Here is a 14,181-nt window from a genome sequence, read left to right as displayed (position 1 = left end):
GCCTCCTGGCTAACACGGTGAAACCCCGTCTCTACTAAAAAATACAAAAAACTAGCCGGGCGAGGTGGCCGGCGCCTGTCGTCCCAGCTACTCGCGAGGCTGAGGCAGGAGAATGGCGTAAACCCGGGAGGCGGAGCTTGCAGTGAGCTGAGATCTGGCCACTGCACTCCAGCCTGGGCGACAGAGCGAGACTCCGTCTCAAAAAAAAAAAAAAAAAAAAAAAAAAGGAATGAGATCCTGTCATTTGCAACAATATGGAAAGAACTGAAGGTCATTATGTTCTTTGTGAAATAAGCCAGGCACAGAAAGACAAATTTCACATGTTTTCACTTATTTGTGGGATGTAAAAGTTAAAACAATTGAACTCATGGGGGTAGAGAGTTCATGGGGGGTTACCAGAGGCTGGGAAGGGTAGTAGGGGGATAAGGGGGGAAAGTAAGGATGGTTAACAGGTATGAAAAATAGAAGGAATGAGTAAGACCTAGTATTTGATGGCACAACAGGGTGACTATAGTTGATAATTTAATTGTACAATTAAAAATAACTAAGAGAGTCTAATTGGATTATCTGTAACACAAAGGATAAATGCTTGAGGGCATGGATACCGCATTTAGCATGATGTCATTATTATGCATTGCATGCCCTGTATCAAATAGCTCACATACCCCTTAAATACACACACCTACTCTGTACCCACAAAAATTGAAAATTAAAAAGTTTTTCATATACTTTTTTACTATTTGAGATTTGTTTTCAGTATTCATGTATTGTTTTATCATTTAAAACCAAGATAAAGTAACTAGATTGGCCTGGCCTTCTCTTCCCAGTTCTTCCTGGAGTTGGGAAAAGCTGGGTTGAGGGGGCATTTAAAAATAATAAACATTATGGAGGATATGACAAGTTCATAAAAGAAGAAATATTAATGGCTAAAACATGTTTAAGTTTTAAACCCACTAGAAATTTTTAAAAATAAAATGAAAAGTGGTAAAATCAGTGGTTCCTAAAATTCATGCATTCAGCCCTGTGAGAGTGTGATAAAGACCCTATGAAACACTGGCCCTGCCCCCCTCATCAGCCGGCTCAAAGGACCCTCTGCTGCTTGCTCTCTTCACTCCAAACATGTGTGACAAAGTTCCTCAGATACTTGTTCCTTCAGGTCCTTCCATAGCTGTCCTCTGGCTGTCCTTCATCCTGGCCCCTGGTACCTTCAGATTACAGGACAAACCATCCTTCCTCAGGGAAAGCCTCCATGCTTCTGGTCCCTGCCGTCCACCTCCACCAGGGGAGGCACTGCTCTCCCACACTCTTTGTCACTGTGTAGTTCTCCTTTTAGCACTCCCTGCAAGTATTATAGAACACTTGCTTGTATAGTTAATGATTTAATGTTTGTATTCCACTTGTAAGAATGTGATTTAAAATGTGGAGTGGACAATGTGCTCATCAAATTATATATGCTAAATATGTGCAGATTTCTGTATACCAATGAAGCTGTTAAATTTTTTAAAAAATCTCGATGATGATTTTTTTCAAAGTGTTTTCATTGTAGTCATATTCATAGAGATGAAAAATTAGAAAGAATCCAAAGGTCCTGAGGGGTGTGAATTATGGAAAAGAAAATCTTGCACTTTCCATTTATGAAATCACTTATCCTTGATGTGTATATTTTTAAGATTAATAGAAAATCGTTCCTAATCTGTTAAGCTCCACTATGTAGAAAATGTTTAAAGAATATTTAAAATTAATAATCTTGGAAGGTAGACCAAAAGTTACAATTTGTGAGATTGCTTGCATTTTTGATAATCAGAAAAATAAACATTATGAAACTCATTAAAAGATATTTTTAAAAATTCAGACCTCAGAATTTCACTTTGATGAAGTACAAAATTAGAAGAAACAAGTATAATTGATCTCCACCTTGACAAAGATTAATTTGGCTTCTTTGATGTTGCAGTCAGCACTTCTAGGGAGCTCTGAATTTTTTTCAATAGTCATTGGGCACAGGGGCTAGTTTCTGACTTGAACGATGACCTTAATGAATTTTTTTCCCTATAGAGTTGTAATGGGAATATAACTTAATTCCTATTAAAATGGTGCCCAGATGTTTAGTACTCAAAAAAATGAAATTTTATTTCTAGAACTGGCTTTACTATATAGCTGTGAGCTGGATCCTGGTGGATTTAGTTTACATACAATCAGGTAAATTCATTCCAATCTAGTGACTTCCCAGGTCAGTTCAGGATTGTTAGATTAGTTACAGTCGTGTGTGTGTGTGTGTGTGTGTGTGTGTGTGTCCTTTATGTGATTGGTCAGTCCTTGGGGGAATGGGTGGGAGTGGCTGATCTTTTTCATGTGTGATTGGCCAGTGGTGGTGACAATGGAAGGCACCAGTGATGTTCATTTTATCTGGTCAAGCCTGTTCTGGGACCAGTTGCTGATGTCCTTGAAGGCTGTCGCCTGGACAGGGGCTCTAGTCCAGACTTTGTTGTATCTAAGTCCCTCAGGTTAGTCATACTCCTGAGGGACTGTCAGACTTCCCATCCATACTCCATTCATCAGCAGGACCCCACATTTCTCTGACCAGCTTCCCCCAGTGTGAAGAGCTGGAACTAAGGGTAGAATAGAGACACTGTCTCCTATCAACTCTTTAGTCTGAGGTCAGAGGATGCTGATTCAGCTAATTCTACTTTCAGGTCTTGGTTGTACAGCTATGCAAACTTGCCTTAAAAATAAGTAGTCTTTTAGCTCAGAAGCCAAACAATATGGTACATTTTTTTTTCCCTGGTCTCTGGTAACATCCCTTACCCCCAGCTCCATCCCAGGCAAACAGCAACCCCACGTCTCTTTCTCTAATGGAGTGACCGTGACCATGTAAATACAATAGGACTTGCTGTTTGAAGTCTCAAGGTTCACAGAGATGCATAAAACACAGTACCTCTCCTCAAGAAGTTTAAAATCTAGTTGGAGGGATAAAATAAATATATAAATAACTGTGACATAAGGAAAGATAAGCTTCATATAGGAGGCTTAAGAAATATGTTATGGGGCCAGGCACAGTGGCTCACACATGTAATCCCAGCACTTTGGGAGGCCAAGGCGGGTGGATCATGTGAGGTCATGAGTTCAAGACCAGCCTGGCCAACACGGTGAAACCCTGTTTCTACTAAAATACAAAGATTAGCTTTGTGCGGTGGCACATGCCTGTAATCCCACCTACTTGGAAGGCTGAAGCAGGAGAATCTCTTGAACCTGGGAGACAGAGATTGCAGTGAGCCAAGATCATTCCACTGCACTCCAGCCTGGGTTATAGAGTGTGACTCTGTCTAAAAAATAAAAATAAAAAAGAAAGAGAAAGAAAGAAGGAAAGAAAGAAAGAAAGAAAAAGAGAAAGAAGAAAGAAAGAAGGAAGGAAAGAAAAAAAGAAAGAAAGAGAAAGAAAGAAAGAAAGAAAGAAAAAGAAAGAAAAAGAAAGAAAGAAAGAGAAAGAAAGAAAGAAAGAAAGAAAGAAAGAAAGAAAGAAAGAAAGAAAGAAAGAAAGAAAGAAAGAAAGAAAGAAAAGGAACAAGAAACGTGTTATGAGGCTTCATAGCTAGCTGAGGGGGTCTGTGGAATGCCTGCCCTGTGCTAGATTTACAAATTCGAAGGAGTCATAGATTGGGTTTCCTGGGAGCAGAATCTGAGAGGAAGGGTTAGGAGGGTTGGGAGAGTTGTTGGCAAAAGGTTCATTGGGCAAGTGTGGAAGACAGAATTGGGCAAGGGGAGAAGCTGACCCACAGCACAGTTTCATCCAAGGCTCCCCTGAGCTATGGGAAACTGTGGAGCTGGAAGGGCCCTTCAGAGTCATCCCACACTGAGATAAGGGAACAGGCCTTTTTATCTTCATAAGGCAGTCATTGGCCAAGGGCTATCCCTTGAGAGGCAACAGCTTTGAGGAGGGCAAGTCCCTGTGGCCCAGAGCAATGTGCAGTGAGAGGCAGAGCCATGCAGGCCCATTTAAATCCTCAAATTCCTACCAGTTGGAGGATGGGCTGTCAGCCCCGAAAAGGAATTCTAAATGGAACGCCACAATATCCACTATAAAAGGAGTGCTGTTCCTGCAATATATGAATGTGTTTTCTTTTTCGTATTATACTTCTTTACGTATGATCTTCCTTCTATTCAGCTAAAAAAGATTAAGATTTTATGATGAAATTCCAAAACAAAGAGTTTATATGTAGCTCTTGATTTCTGAATATTTTTGAGACCACACAATGAGACAACGGTTCTGAAAGCCAGGCTTTGCTGAAGAAGAGAAGACTTTGTTAAATTCTGAAAATATCCTTTTTTATATCAAGAGACAAGCTTGGTAGATTCGGGTTACATAATTTTCTTTTATGCCATGGTGAAGATAATGGAGGCTATGACAAACAGGAAGGGGAAGTAGAACATTGCTGATTATAGAGGGGGTTGAGACCAGGGTGAGGACATTGCTCCACTCCCATCACATCCCCACCTGTACCTCCGGTTTGGAACTCTGAGGAAATGCAGCCTCCTAGAGTGACATGGGCCTAAGGCTACTGAGCAGAAATGGTAAGTAGACAATAGGCCTGAGATAGTACTTTTGATCCTTACTTAATCTGCTTCTGACATGGAAGAAATCTGAAGTTCTTTCCTCCTCTGTGGTGAATTCAGAAGATACTTGGTGAGTGTGCCAGAAAGGTCACCAAAGTGACCCCAAGTCGGAAGGCTGCATGGGAGACCATTCAAACCTAGGGTCGAATGAGAGTGGCAGCAGACCTCAAGGGATTTGCAGTGCTGGGGTGGTGGTTGTGGTCATTTAGTTGGTAGAGGAGACAGGTCATCCGAGCAATTACCATGCATTGGCCTTGCTGAAAAAAATAGACCAAGAATACTTCCCAGTAGATGTCTCAAGAACAGGGGCCAAAGGCCAAACACAAGAAACACAAGTCACCTAAATCGACAGATGTTCTCTGCAAGCCTTTCCCTGATGCCATGAGTTATGTGAGTTTCCAGACCCTGTCTTGGGAAGGCAGGGCAGGGGGAGCATCTTGGAAAACAGGACAAACTGCTCTTTATAGGGAAATTTGAATTGACTATTTATATAGGCAAGATCAAGTTATACCCAAAGAATGTTTAAACTAGAAAAGACTAAGTTATTCCATTTGAAAGTTAACATTTTGTTCTGCCATGAGAGCCCATGTGTAAGTTGAGATTGGTCATAAAGAAAGAAACATGGCTTTAGCACACTGTTTGACTCAGGTATACATCCATTATCTCATTTCATCTTCCTAACAACACTAGGAGATAAGAATTATCATCTCCAGGCCCGGCGCGGTGGCTCAAGCCTGTAATCCCAGCACTTTGGGAGGCCGAGACGGGCGGATCACGAGGTCAGGAGATCGAGACCATCCTGGCTAACACAGTGAAACCCCGTCTTTACTAAAAAATACAAAAAACTAGCTGGGCGACGTGGCGGGCGCCTGTAGTCCCAGCTACTCGGGAGGCTGAGGCAGGAGAATGGCGTAAACCCAGGAGGCGGAGCTTGCAGTGAGCTGAGATCCGGCCACTGCACTCCAGCCTGGGCAGCGGAGTGAGACTCCGTCTCAAAAAAAAAAAAAAAAAAAAAAAAAAAAAAAAAAAAAAAAGAATTATCATCTCCAATTATTTATCTCTGTTATTTTCTACATTTTGAAGAAATCGTGCCCCAGAAAAGCAAAGGACCTTTTCCAAGGTCAAATGGCCAGTGAGTGCCAGAGATCTTGCTGAACTGATGGTTCCACGTCACCAGAGGAAAGGCTTTAATGGAGGGAATTATCCTTAAGTTGGCCCTTGACGTGTGTGGGGGTTTTCTGTAAAGACTTGAGAAAAATATTTCAGAGAGGATGAGCCAAGATAAAGAAATGGGAATACATGAACATAATAAGCATTGCTGATTGAATATTTTGTATGGATACATATGTATCATATATAGTTATAATTATGTATTGATTATGTATTGAGTGCTGACCACATGCAAAGCATCATTCTAAGCCCTGAGTAAATTGCCTCATTTAACTGAATTACCACAATAATCCTTTGAGGCAAGTACAATTGTTATTATCTTCATTTTACAGATGAAGAAGCTGAGACACAGAGAGATTAAATAACTTGCTTACGTAGTTATGCAGTTAGTAAAAGGCAAGCCTAGATTTAACACAGGTAGGCTGACTTCAGAGTATTTGCTATTCTGCCTCCCTGTTTTTGATATCAGGAAATGACATAAGTTGTTTCTATTTTGGTTGGACTCTGATATTTTAGGGAAAGGTTATTTAGTAAGGCTGAAAAGGTTGGTAAGAGTCATGTTGCAAAAGGCTCGCATGCAAGGCAGAGGAGTTTGCCCAAATAATTTTATACATTATAGGTGGTAATTGTAGATTTTCTGTTTCTCAATGACTGGAATTCTGTAAATTGACTTGTGCAATTGTAGCTGATCAACTGATACACAATAGTTTTTTGAGGCTAAGAACATATCTGCTTTCACTTTTGCTGAAATTTCATTTGTTCTAAATTATCTGAAGTACAGTATTGATATTCTCTCAGGGCCAGTCCCTTAATGATAGATTTTAAATTTTGGCACAGGGTCCTATAGAAAAGTAATCTGGAGAGCAAGAAGGTGCAAATTAAAATTATTTGTGTGACTTTTAGCTTATGATTCTTGTGGGAGCTCAATAAACATTTGGTTGGGTTAAGTTTATTAATGTTTCTAAAATAATTTTACATTTGAGTCATGATCTGCACATGCCCCCATTATAATTTTGAATCCAGTCATGTATGGCTTTTCAGGAGTAGACGAACTTGTCAGCATTCTTAGAAGAGGCTTCCCTGTAAGAATTTACTACCCAAATTCAAACATTATACACTAGTGTTGATGATAATTCCTTATATTTGTTTAGAATTTCTAGCATTATTTTTCAAGACTTGAGTGTCATGTGCAAAATTTAAATAGTAGATTTGGTTAGTCCGAGAAAATTGGAAGGACTTAACAATAAATTGCATTGTTTTTTTCTTTCCTGAAAATTTTTATATTGAATTTAGTATTTAGTATATGCTTTCAACTATGAATAACATTAATAAACAAGACGTGATTTATTTTTAATGTTTCCCTCTCCACAGGTTGCTTACTGTTTTGTTAGTGAGCCCTATTTTGATGCAATCAAGTTATGAATATAATTGGCGATGGGGAGTTGTAATCACGTTGTCTGGAATTAAAGGAGTTTTTAATTTACTCTTGGCTCCTGATATTTATAATCTTGCTGAACAGAAAGTGGAAGTACCACAAATGGTAGGAAAGATCATATCTCATGATTATTCGTATTTGTCATTTTTACTTATCTTGCCCTCTTGTCAGAGAACCCAGTAATAAAGTTCACCAGCTTTGAATTAGATTTTTAAAATGCATTCTTTTAAGTAGAAAGGAACAGATTAGAACGTTATTTATGTTGAGAATGTGAAAGGGACCAAGTCATGGAGTAGTTATGGATGTGGTATTAGATACACTGGGGCTTTGATCTGGACTCCACCATTCACAGGCTGGGTGATCTTGAGGAAGTTCCCCAGCCTTGCTGAGCTTCAACTTTTAGTTGAGAATTGAGATCATGCTCAATAAAATACCAGACACTTAATAAATGCTCAATAAATGTTATTGAATACACAAATGCTATTTTCTTTTCTTTTCTTTTTTTTTGAGACAAGATCTTGCTCTGTCATCCAGGCTGGAGTGCAATGGTACGATCTTGGTTCACTTCAACCTCTGCCTCTCAGGTTTAAGCAATTCTCATGCTTCAGCCTCCCAAGTAGCTGGGATTACAGGTGTGCACAACCACATCTGGATTATTATTATTATTATTATTATTATTATTATTATTATTATTATTATTGGTATTTTTAGTAGAGACAGGGTTTCGCCATATTGACCAGGCCAGTCTCGAACTCCTGGCCTCAGGTGATCCACCCATCTCGGCCTCCACTCAAAGTGCTGGGATTACAGACGTGAGCCACCAGGCCCGAGTACAAATACTATTTTTCAATAGCTGCCAGAAAGCACGAAAAAACAATACTCTTGTCAAGAGCATTTTAATCCTTATAGTTCTTAGAACAAAAACTGAAATGCTAGGTAAGTATACCAAGGTAAGAAATATTTTATACATTTTTAAATTAAGGGTCTAGTTAGATTTATGTCTTTAGGGCTAATTTAAAAAAAATTATTTCTCGAAAAATTCTGGGCAAAGACTCCATTATCTGTAGCACAAAACAAAACTTGATTTCCTTTCCACTCTTTCTCAAAGCCTTTCCCCATGGGTTAGCTGGTGGATTTCTGGGGAGTCTGGTGGTGGCTGCATCTGACAGTCCAGGCAAGATTCAAAGAGCCCAGTGCAACTGCTGGCCGTGTACTCTGTCATTTGTGACAGCACTGTGAGCTAGCTAGAGAAGTTTCCAGAAGCTGCTAGAAATCTCCAGGACCAGCCTCTCATTACCTTCTAATAAGATAAACCCAAATCTGTTTCTGGGAGGGGGAAAACTTCTTGAATGATATGAGCTCAAGAGCACTGACTCATCTACCAAGGAATCTGGAGGTAGATGTACAGAGTTTGTCACTATTGTCCAATTTCCACCCCAGAACTTCTCTTCTTTACTATTTTGCTGCTGTCCCGAAGGCCCAAGGAATACAGTATTTATTTAATACCTTCTTTTTGGGAGCAACTATTGACCTCTCCATCTTGCATGTAGAGAAATCCAATCAAAGAGTAGCCTTCTGTATGTAGCAGAAGAGGGAAAGACCTCAGGTGCCCTAACTCCCCAAACAGGAAGTGCTATTTTTGATAGAGTATCATATTCATATTCCTCATCACATTTTTTTCTGAGGTTTTATATCCACGGGCCTGATCTGGGCATTAATTTCGAGTTCAAATAACCAGTGGTTTTGCAAAGACTTTGGTTCTTTCCATGCTCCAAAAGAAAAGTAAAATAATCAACATTACAGCTCCTTCGATTCTCTTTTATGCAAGAAATTGGCCTAAAACCAAGTCAATGAGAAGTTAACTAACACCTGGGCAACATTTTACAGTGTTTCTTAGTTCTGTCTGGTGTTAAGAGTCCCATTGCTTCCACCCTAGACCTACAGAATCACAACCCACAGCGGGAGTCAGTAGGTTTAACAAGCACTTCAGGTGATTGTTGTTAGTTAAGCGTGCGAGACACTGGAGGAGAAATTACTAACTCCTCTTTTCAGTGAAGGATGCTGTGGCTCAGAGTGATGGTTAAATTAACTGGCCCCCGGTCACATGGCTAAGAAATGGCAAAGTCATGGCCTACAAATGTTAGTTATCTTTCTGCTTCCACACAGCACCTCTCCAGGTCTCACCACAGCTCCTGCCTTCTCCTTCAGAACCTCTGGTGCAGCTGTAGTAAATGCTGGTGGCAGGCACATATCCCTCTGCTGCCCACAGTCACCACCGCCTGTGGCTGCTGGGCTTTCTCTCCACCCTGCAGTTTCCACAGCCATGCCTGGGGTGGTTACCGCTGTGCTGTCTTTGCATGACTGCTGCCAGGAGTGGCAACTGTGGAGAGCTCCTCCCTCAGTGTCCTTAGCACAGAATCTCCAGTCTATTGTTTTCCTCGTTCAGATTGAAAATTAATGTCTGCCCCAGTGTAGTATGTTCAGGCAATGTCCACGAAACTGCCTTTTTGCCTTAACTGACTTGTCAGAAACAGGATTTTAAAATGTGGATTAAGATATTAACAGAATTTTGTTGGTGGCTAATTGAACAATGATTGCTGTTGGAGTACTTATTTAATATTTTGGTTCTAACTATTTATGTGCTTTGTTTTTAGTTTATACTCTATGTGCAAGTAATATCATTATTGACAATGGGAATAAATTCATACGTGATGACTCAGTCAGCCAGGAAGTTAGGTAAAGTATATGTCTCATTCATGAATTAGCTGGGGAGAATAATACAAACAGGTTATTGCTGGGTGTCATGGGCACGTTTCTCATGAAGCTCAAGGAAATGGTTTAGAAATTATTCATTTCTCATGTATTCATATATTTAGATGCATATTGCTTGGGATATTGGTTCAGCCAGTTTAACAAAAGCCAGATGAACAGAGGCTTAAACAAGACAGAAGGGTTTTTTTTTCCCTCCACCAAAAAGTCCAGAAGTGTGAGATGGTTCTACTCTATAAGGTTGTTTAGAAATCCAAGTTCCTTTCCTTTGATTGCTCTTCCATGCCCTAGGGTGCTACTCTTGTCCACAGGGTAGAAGCCTGCTCACTACTACCATGTCTACAATCCAACCAACTAGAAAGGGGAAATGGTGGGGGAGGAGTGTGTGGCAATGGAGGGTAAGCAGCCTCCCTCTGTATATATCATTATCACTCACATTCCATTGGCCAGAACTTAGTCACATGGACACACATGGGCAAGGGAAGCTGGGAAATATCATCTTTCCCTGCTGGTGATATAACCAGCCAAAACTTGGAGAGTCTATTGGCAGAAGGAAGAAGAAGAGAATGGATGTTGGGAGATATCAGCAGGCTCTGCCACAGTTGGTTATTTCTAAAAGGAATCTCAGGCCATTTACAATAAAATGCATAAATATAATAAAATAACAAATAGACACATTCAGTAGAGAAATCCAGCATAAGATACTTGGTGGCAGTAGAGTCAAGGGGAGAGGGGAAAACTGGGGTGAGATTAGGCAAAGTCTTATAGCAGAGCCCTAGTATAGTTCAATATGTTATGGCCTGATCCTCAGCTTTGCTGCTACAGAGACCCGATTTTGTCCGGGTATTTAAAATTGATCAGACTACTGGAGATTTACATATCAGGCATAACTTGGAGATATTGCAGGTTCAATTCCAGACCATATGACAAAGCAAATAATGCAACAAATATCACAATAAAGCAAGTCATACAAATTATATGGTTCCCCAGTGCATGTGAAAGTTGTGTTTACATTGTAATGTAGTCAATTATAATGCAAAAACACAGTGTTGAAGAAAACTATTTACATACCTTAATGAAAAAAGGCTTTCTTGCTAAAAAAATGCTAACAATCATCTGAGCCTTCAGCAATTCACAATCTTTTTGCTGGTGCAGGGTTGATAGCTGCTGACTGATCAGATCAAGGTGGTGGTTGCTGAAGATTGGGTGGCTATGGCAATTTCTTTAAGACAACAAAGAAGTTTGGCACATCAGCTGACTCTTCCTTTCATGAAAGATTTCTCTGTAGCATGCAGTGCTGTTTGATAGCATTTTACATAGAGTAGAGCTTCCTTCAAAATTGGAGTCAATCCTCTCAAAACCTGTTGCCACTGCTTTAGCAACTAAATTTATAAAATATTCTAAATCCTTTGCGGTCCTTTCAACAATGTTCACAGCATCTTCACCAGGAGTAGATGCCATATCAAGAAAGCGCTTTGTTTACTCATCCATAAGAAGCAACTCCTCATCCATGCAAATTTTATCCTGAGATTGCAGCAATTCAGTCACATGTTCAGGCTCTTTTTATTAATTAATTTATTTTTGAGACGGAGTCTTGCTCTGTCGCCCAGGCTGGAGTGCAGGGGCGCCATCTCGGCTCACTGCAAGCTCCACCTCCTAGATTTACACCATTCTCCTGCCTCAGCCTCCTGAATAGCTGGAACTACAGGCACCCGCCACCACACCCAGATAATTTTTTTGTATTTTTAGTAGAGACGGGGAAGACAGGGTTTCACCGTGTTAGCCAGGATGGTCTGGATCTCCTGACCTCGTGATCCCCCCGCCTTGGCCTCCCAAAGTGCTGGGATTACAGGCGTGAGCCACTGCGCCCGGCCTCTACTTCTAATTCTAGTTCCCTTGCTATTTCCACCACATCTGCAGTTACTTTCTCCACTGAAGTCTTGAACCCCTCAAAGTCATCTCTGAAGGTTAAAATCAACTTCTTCCTGACTCCTATTAATGTTGAATTATTAATGCTCTTAATGGCACCTAGAATGGTGAATTCTTTCCATGAGGTTTATTATTGATTTTCCCCACATCCATCAGAGGAATCACTATCTATGACAGCTGTAGCCTTACAAAATGTATTTATTAAATAGTAAGACTTGAAAGTCAAAATGACTCCTTGGTACTTGGGCTGCAGAATGGATGTTGTGCTAGCAGGCAGGGAAACGACATTCAACTCCTTGTCCATCTCCATCAGAGCTCTTGCCTGACTAAGTGTATTGTCAGTGAGTAGTAATATTTTGAAAGGAATCTTTTTTTCCTGAGCGGTAGGTATCAATAGTGAGCTTAACATATTTAATAAATCATGCTGTAAAGAGATGTGCTGTCATCCAGACTTTGTTTTTTCTTTTTTAGACCTCAGACAGAATACATTCAGCTTAATTCTTAAGAGTCTTAGGATTTTCAGACTGGTAAGTAAGCATTGGCTTCAACTGAAAACCACAAGCTGCATTAGCGCCTAACAAGTCTGTCCTTTGAAGCTTTGAAGCTAGGCATTGGCTTTTCCTTTTAAGTAATGAAAAGTCATCCATGGCATCCTCTTCCAATATAAGGCCGTTTATCTACATTGAAAGTCTGCTGAATCTACATTGAAATCTACATTGAAAATCACCTTCATCAATGATCTTAGCTAGATCTTCTGGATAACTTGCTGCAGCTTCTACATCAGCGCTTGCTGCTTCACTTTGCACTTTAATGTGATGGAGATGACTTCTTTCCTTTAACCTCATGAACCAACCTCTGCTAGCTTCTAACTTTTCTTCTGCAGCTTCCTCACCCCTCTTAGCCTTCATAGAACTGAAGAGAGTTAGGGCCTTGCTCCAGATTGGATTTTGGCTAAAGGGAATGTTGTGTTGGTTTGATTTTCTATTCAGACCACTCAATCTTTCTCCATATCAGCAATAAGGCTGTTTTGCCTTCTTATCATTTGTGTGTTCACCGGAGTAGCACTTTTAATTTCCTTCAAGAGATTTTTCTTTCCACTCACAACTTGACTGACTAGTGCAAAAGGCCTAGTGCTTGGCTGATCTTGGCTTTCAACCTGCTTTCCTCACTAAATTTAATCATTTCTAGTTTCTAATTTAAAGTGAGAGACATGTGACTCTTCCTTTCACTTGAACACTTAGAAGCCATTGTAGGGTTATTAATTGGCCTAATTTCAATATTGTGTGTCTCAGGGAATAGTGAGGTCCAAGGAAAGAGCGAGAGAGATGCAGAAATGGCCAGTCTGAGGGGCAGTCAGAACACACACTTACTGATTGTTGTGTTATGTGGGTGCGGTTTGTGGTGCCCCAACACAATTACATCAGTAATATCAAAGATTACTGATCACATATCACCATCATGGATATAATAATAATGAAAAAGTTTGAAATATTGTGAGAATTACCAAAATGTAGACACAGAGACATGAAGCGAGGACATACTGTTGGAAAGATGGTGCTGATAGACTTGCTAGATGCAGGGTTGCCGCAGACCTTCAATTTGTAAGAACTGCAATATCTGCAAAGCACAATAAGGTAAAGTACAATGAAACAAGGCATGCCTGCACCACACTCCCAGATTCATCAATAAACCAGAAGGCTGATTTACTAGTTTATAATGAGGATGAATTTCTATGTGTGAAATTTTTGTGACCATTATCACAGTATTCACCTCTGATACCAATTTTCTTGATAAACCAGATTGGTAATCAAAAGGTTTCTTGTAGAGCATGGAACTAATGAGGGCAAAGGAAGGATAATGTTGAAGTAGAGTTGTTCTAAATATGGAAGTAGCCTGATATATTTATCCTGTTCTACTCATAAGAGTCAACACTATTCTGCTTGGGTGTTTTCAGAAAGTCCTGCACATTCTTAGAACTGTGCTCCAAAACACTGTTGCAGAACTTCCTGTGACAGCCCACCTCAAAGCAAAGGGCTCTAATGGTTGAGTGAGGCTAGTACATGGGGCAGATTTTAGGCAGCTCTCCTTTCTCCCCAGTTATGGATCCTTCCCTTCCCTTCCCTTCCCCTCCCTTCCCCTCCCCTCCCCTCCCCTCCCTTCCCCTCCCTTCCCCTCCCCTCCCCTCCCCTCCCTTCCCCTCCCTTCCCCTCCCCTCCCCTCCCCTCCCTTCCCCTCCCTTCCCCTCCCCTCCCCTCCCCTCCCTTCCCCTC

The 14,181-nt window shown here is 40.6% G+C and overlaps 1 protein-coding gene across 1 annotated transcript in view; it reads left to right on the top strand.

The window, feature by feature from the left end:
- SLC9C2 (solute carrier family 9 member C2 (putative)) overlaps positions 1-14,181 on the top strand; it is a 100,502-nt gene that overhangs the window by 38,672 nt on the left and 47,649 nt on the right. Inside the window, exons 9-10 of the mRNA XM_023207043.1 lie at positions 7,150-7,318; positions 9,868-9,949. Coding sequence (XP_023062811.1) covers positions 7,150-7,318; positions 9,868-9,949 — 251 coding nt within the window. The remainder of the gene's footprint in view (positions 1-7,149; positions 7,319-9,867; positions 9,950-14,181) is intronic.

Source organism: Piliocolobus tephrosceles, chromosome 1 (genome assembly GCF_002776525.5).
Source record: "Piliocolobus tephrosceles isolate RC106 chromosome 1, ASM277652v3, whole genome shotgun sequence".
NCBI lineage: Eukaryota > Metazoa > Chordata > Mammalia > Primates > Cercopithecidae > Piliocolobus > Piliocolobus tephrosceles.
This window is presented reverse-complemented; position numbering and strand designations above follow the sequence as displayed.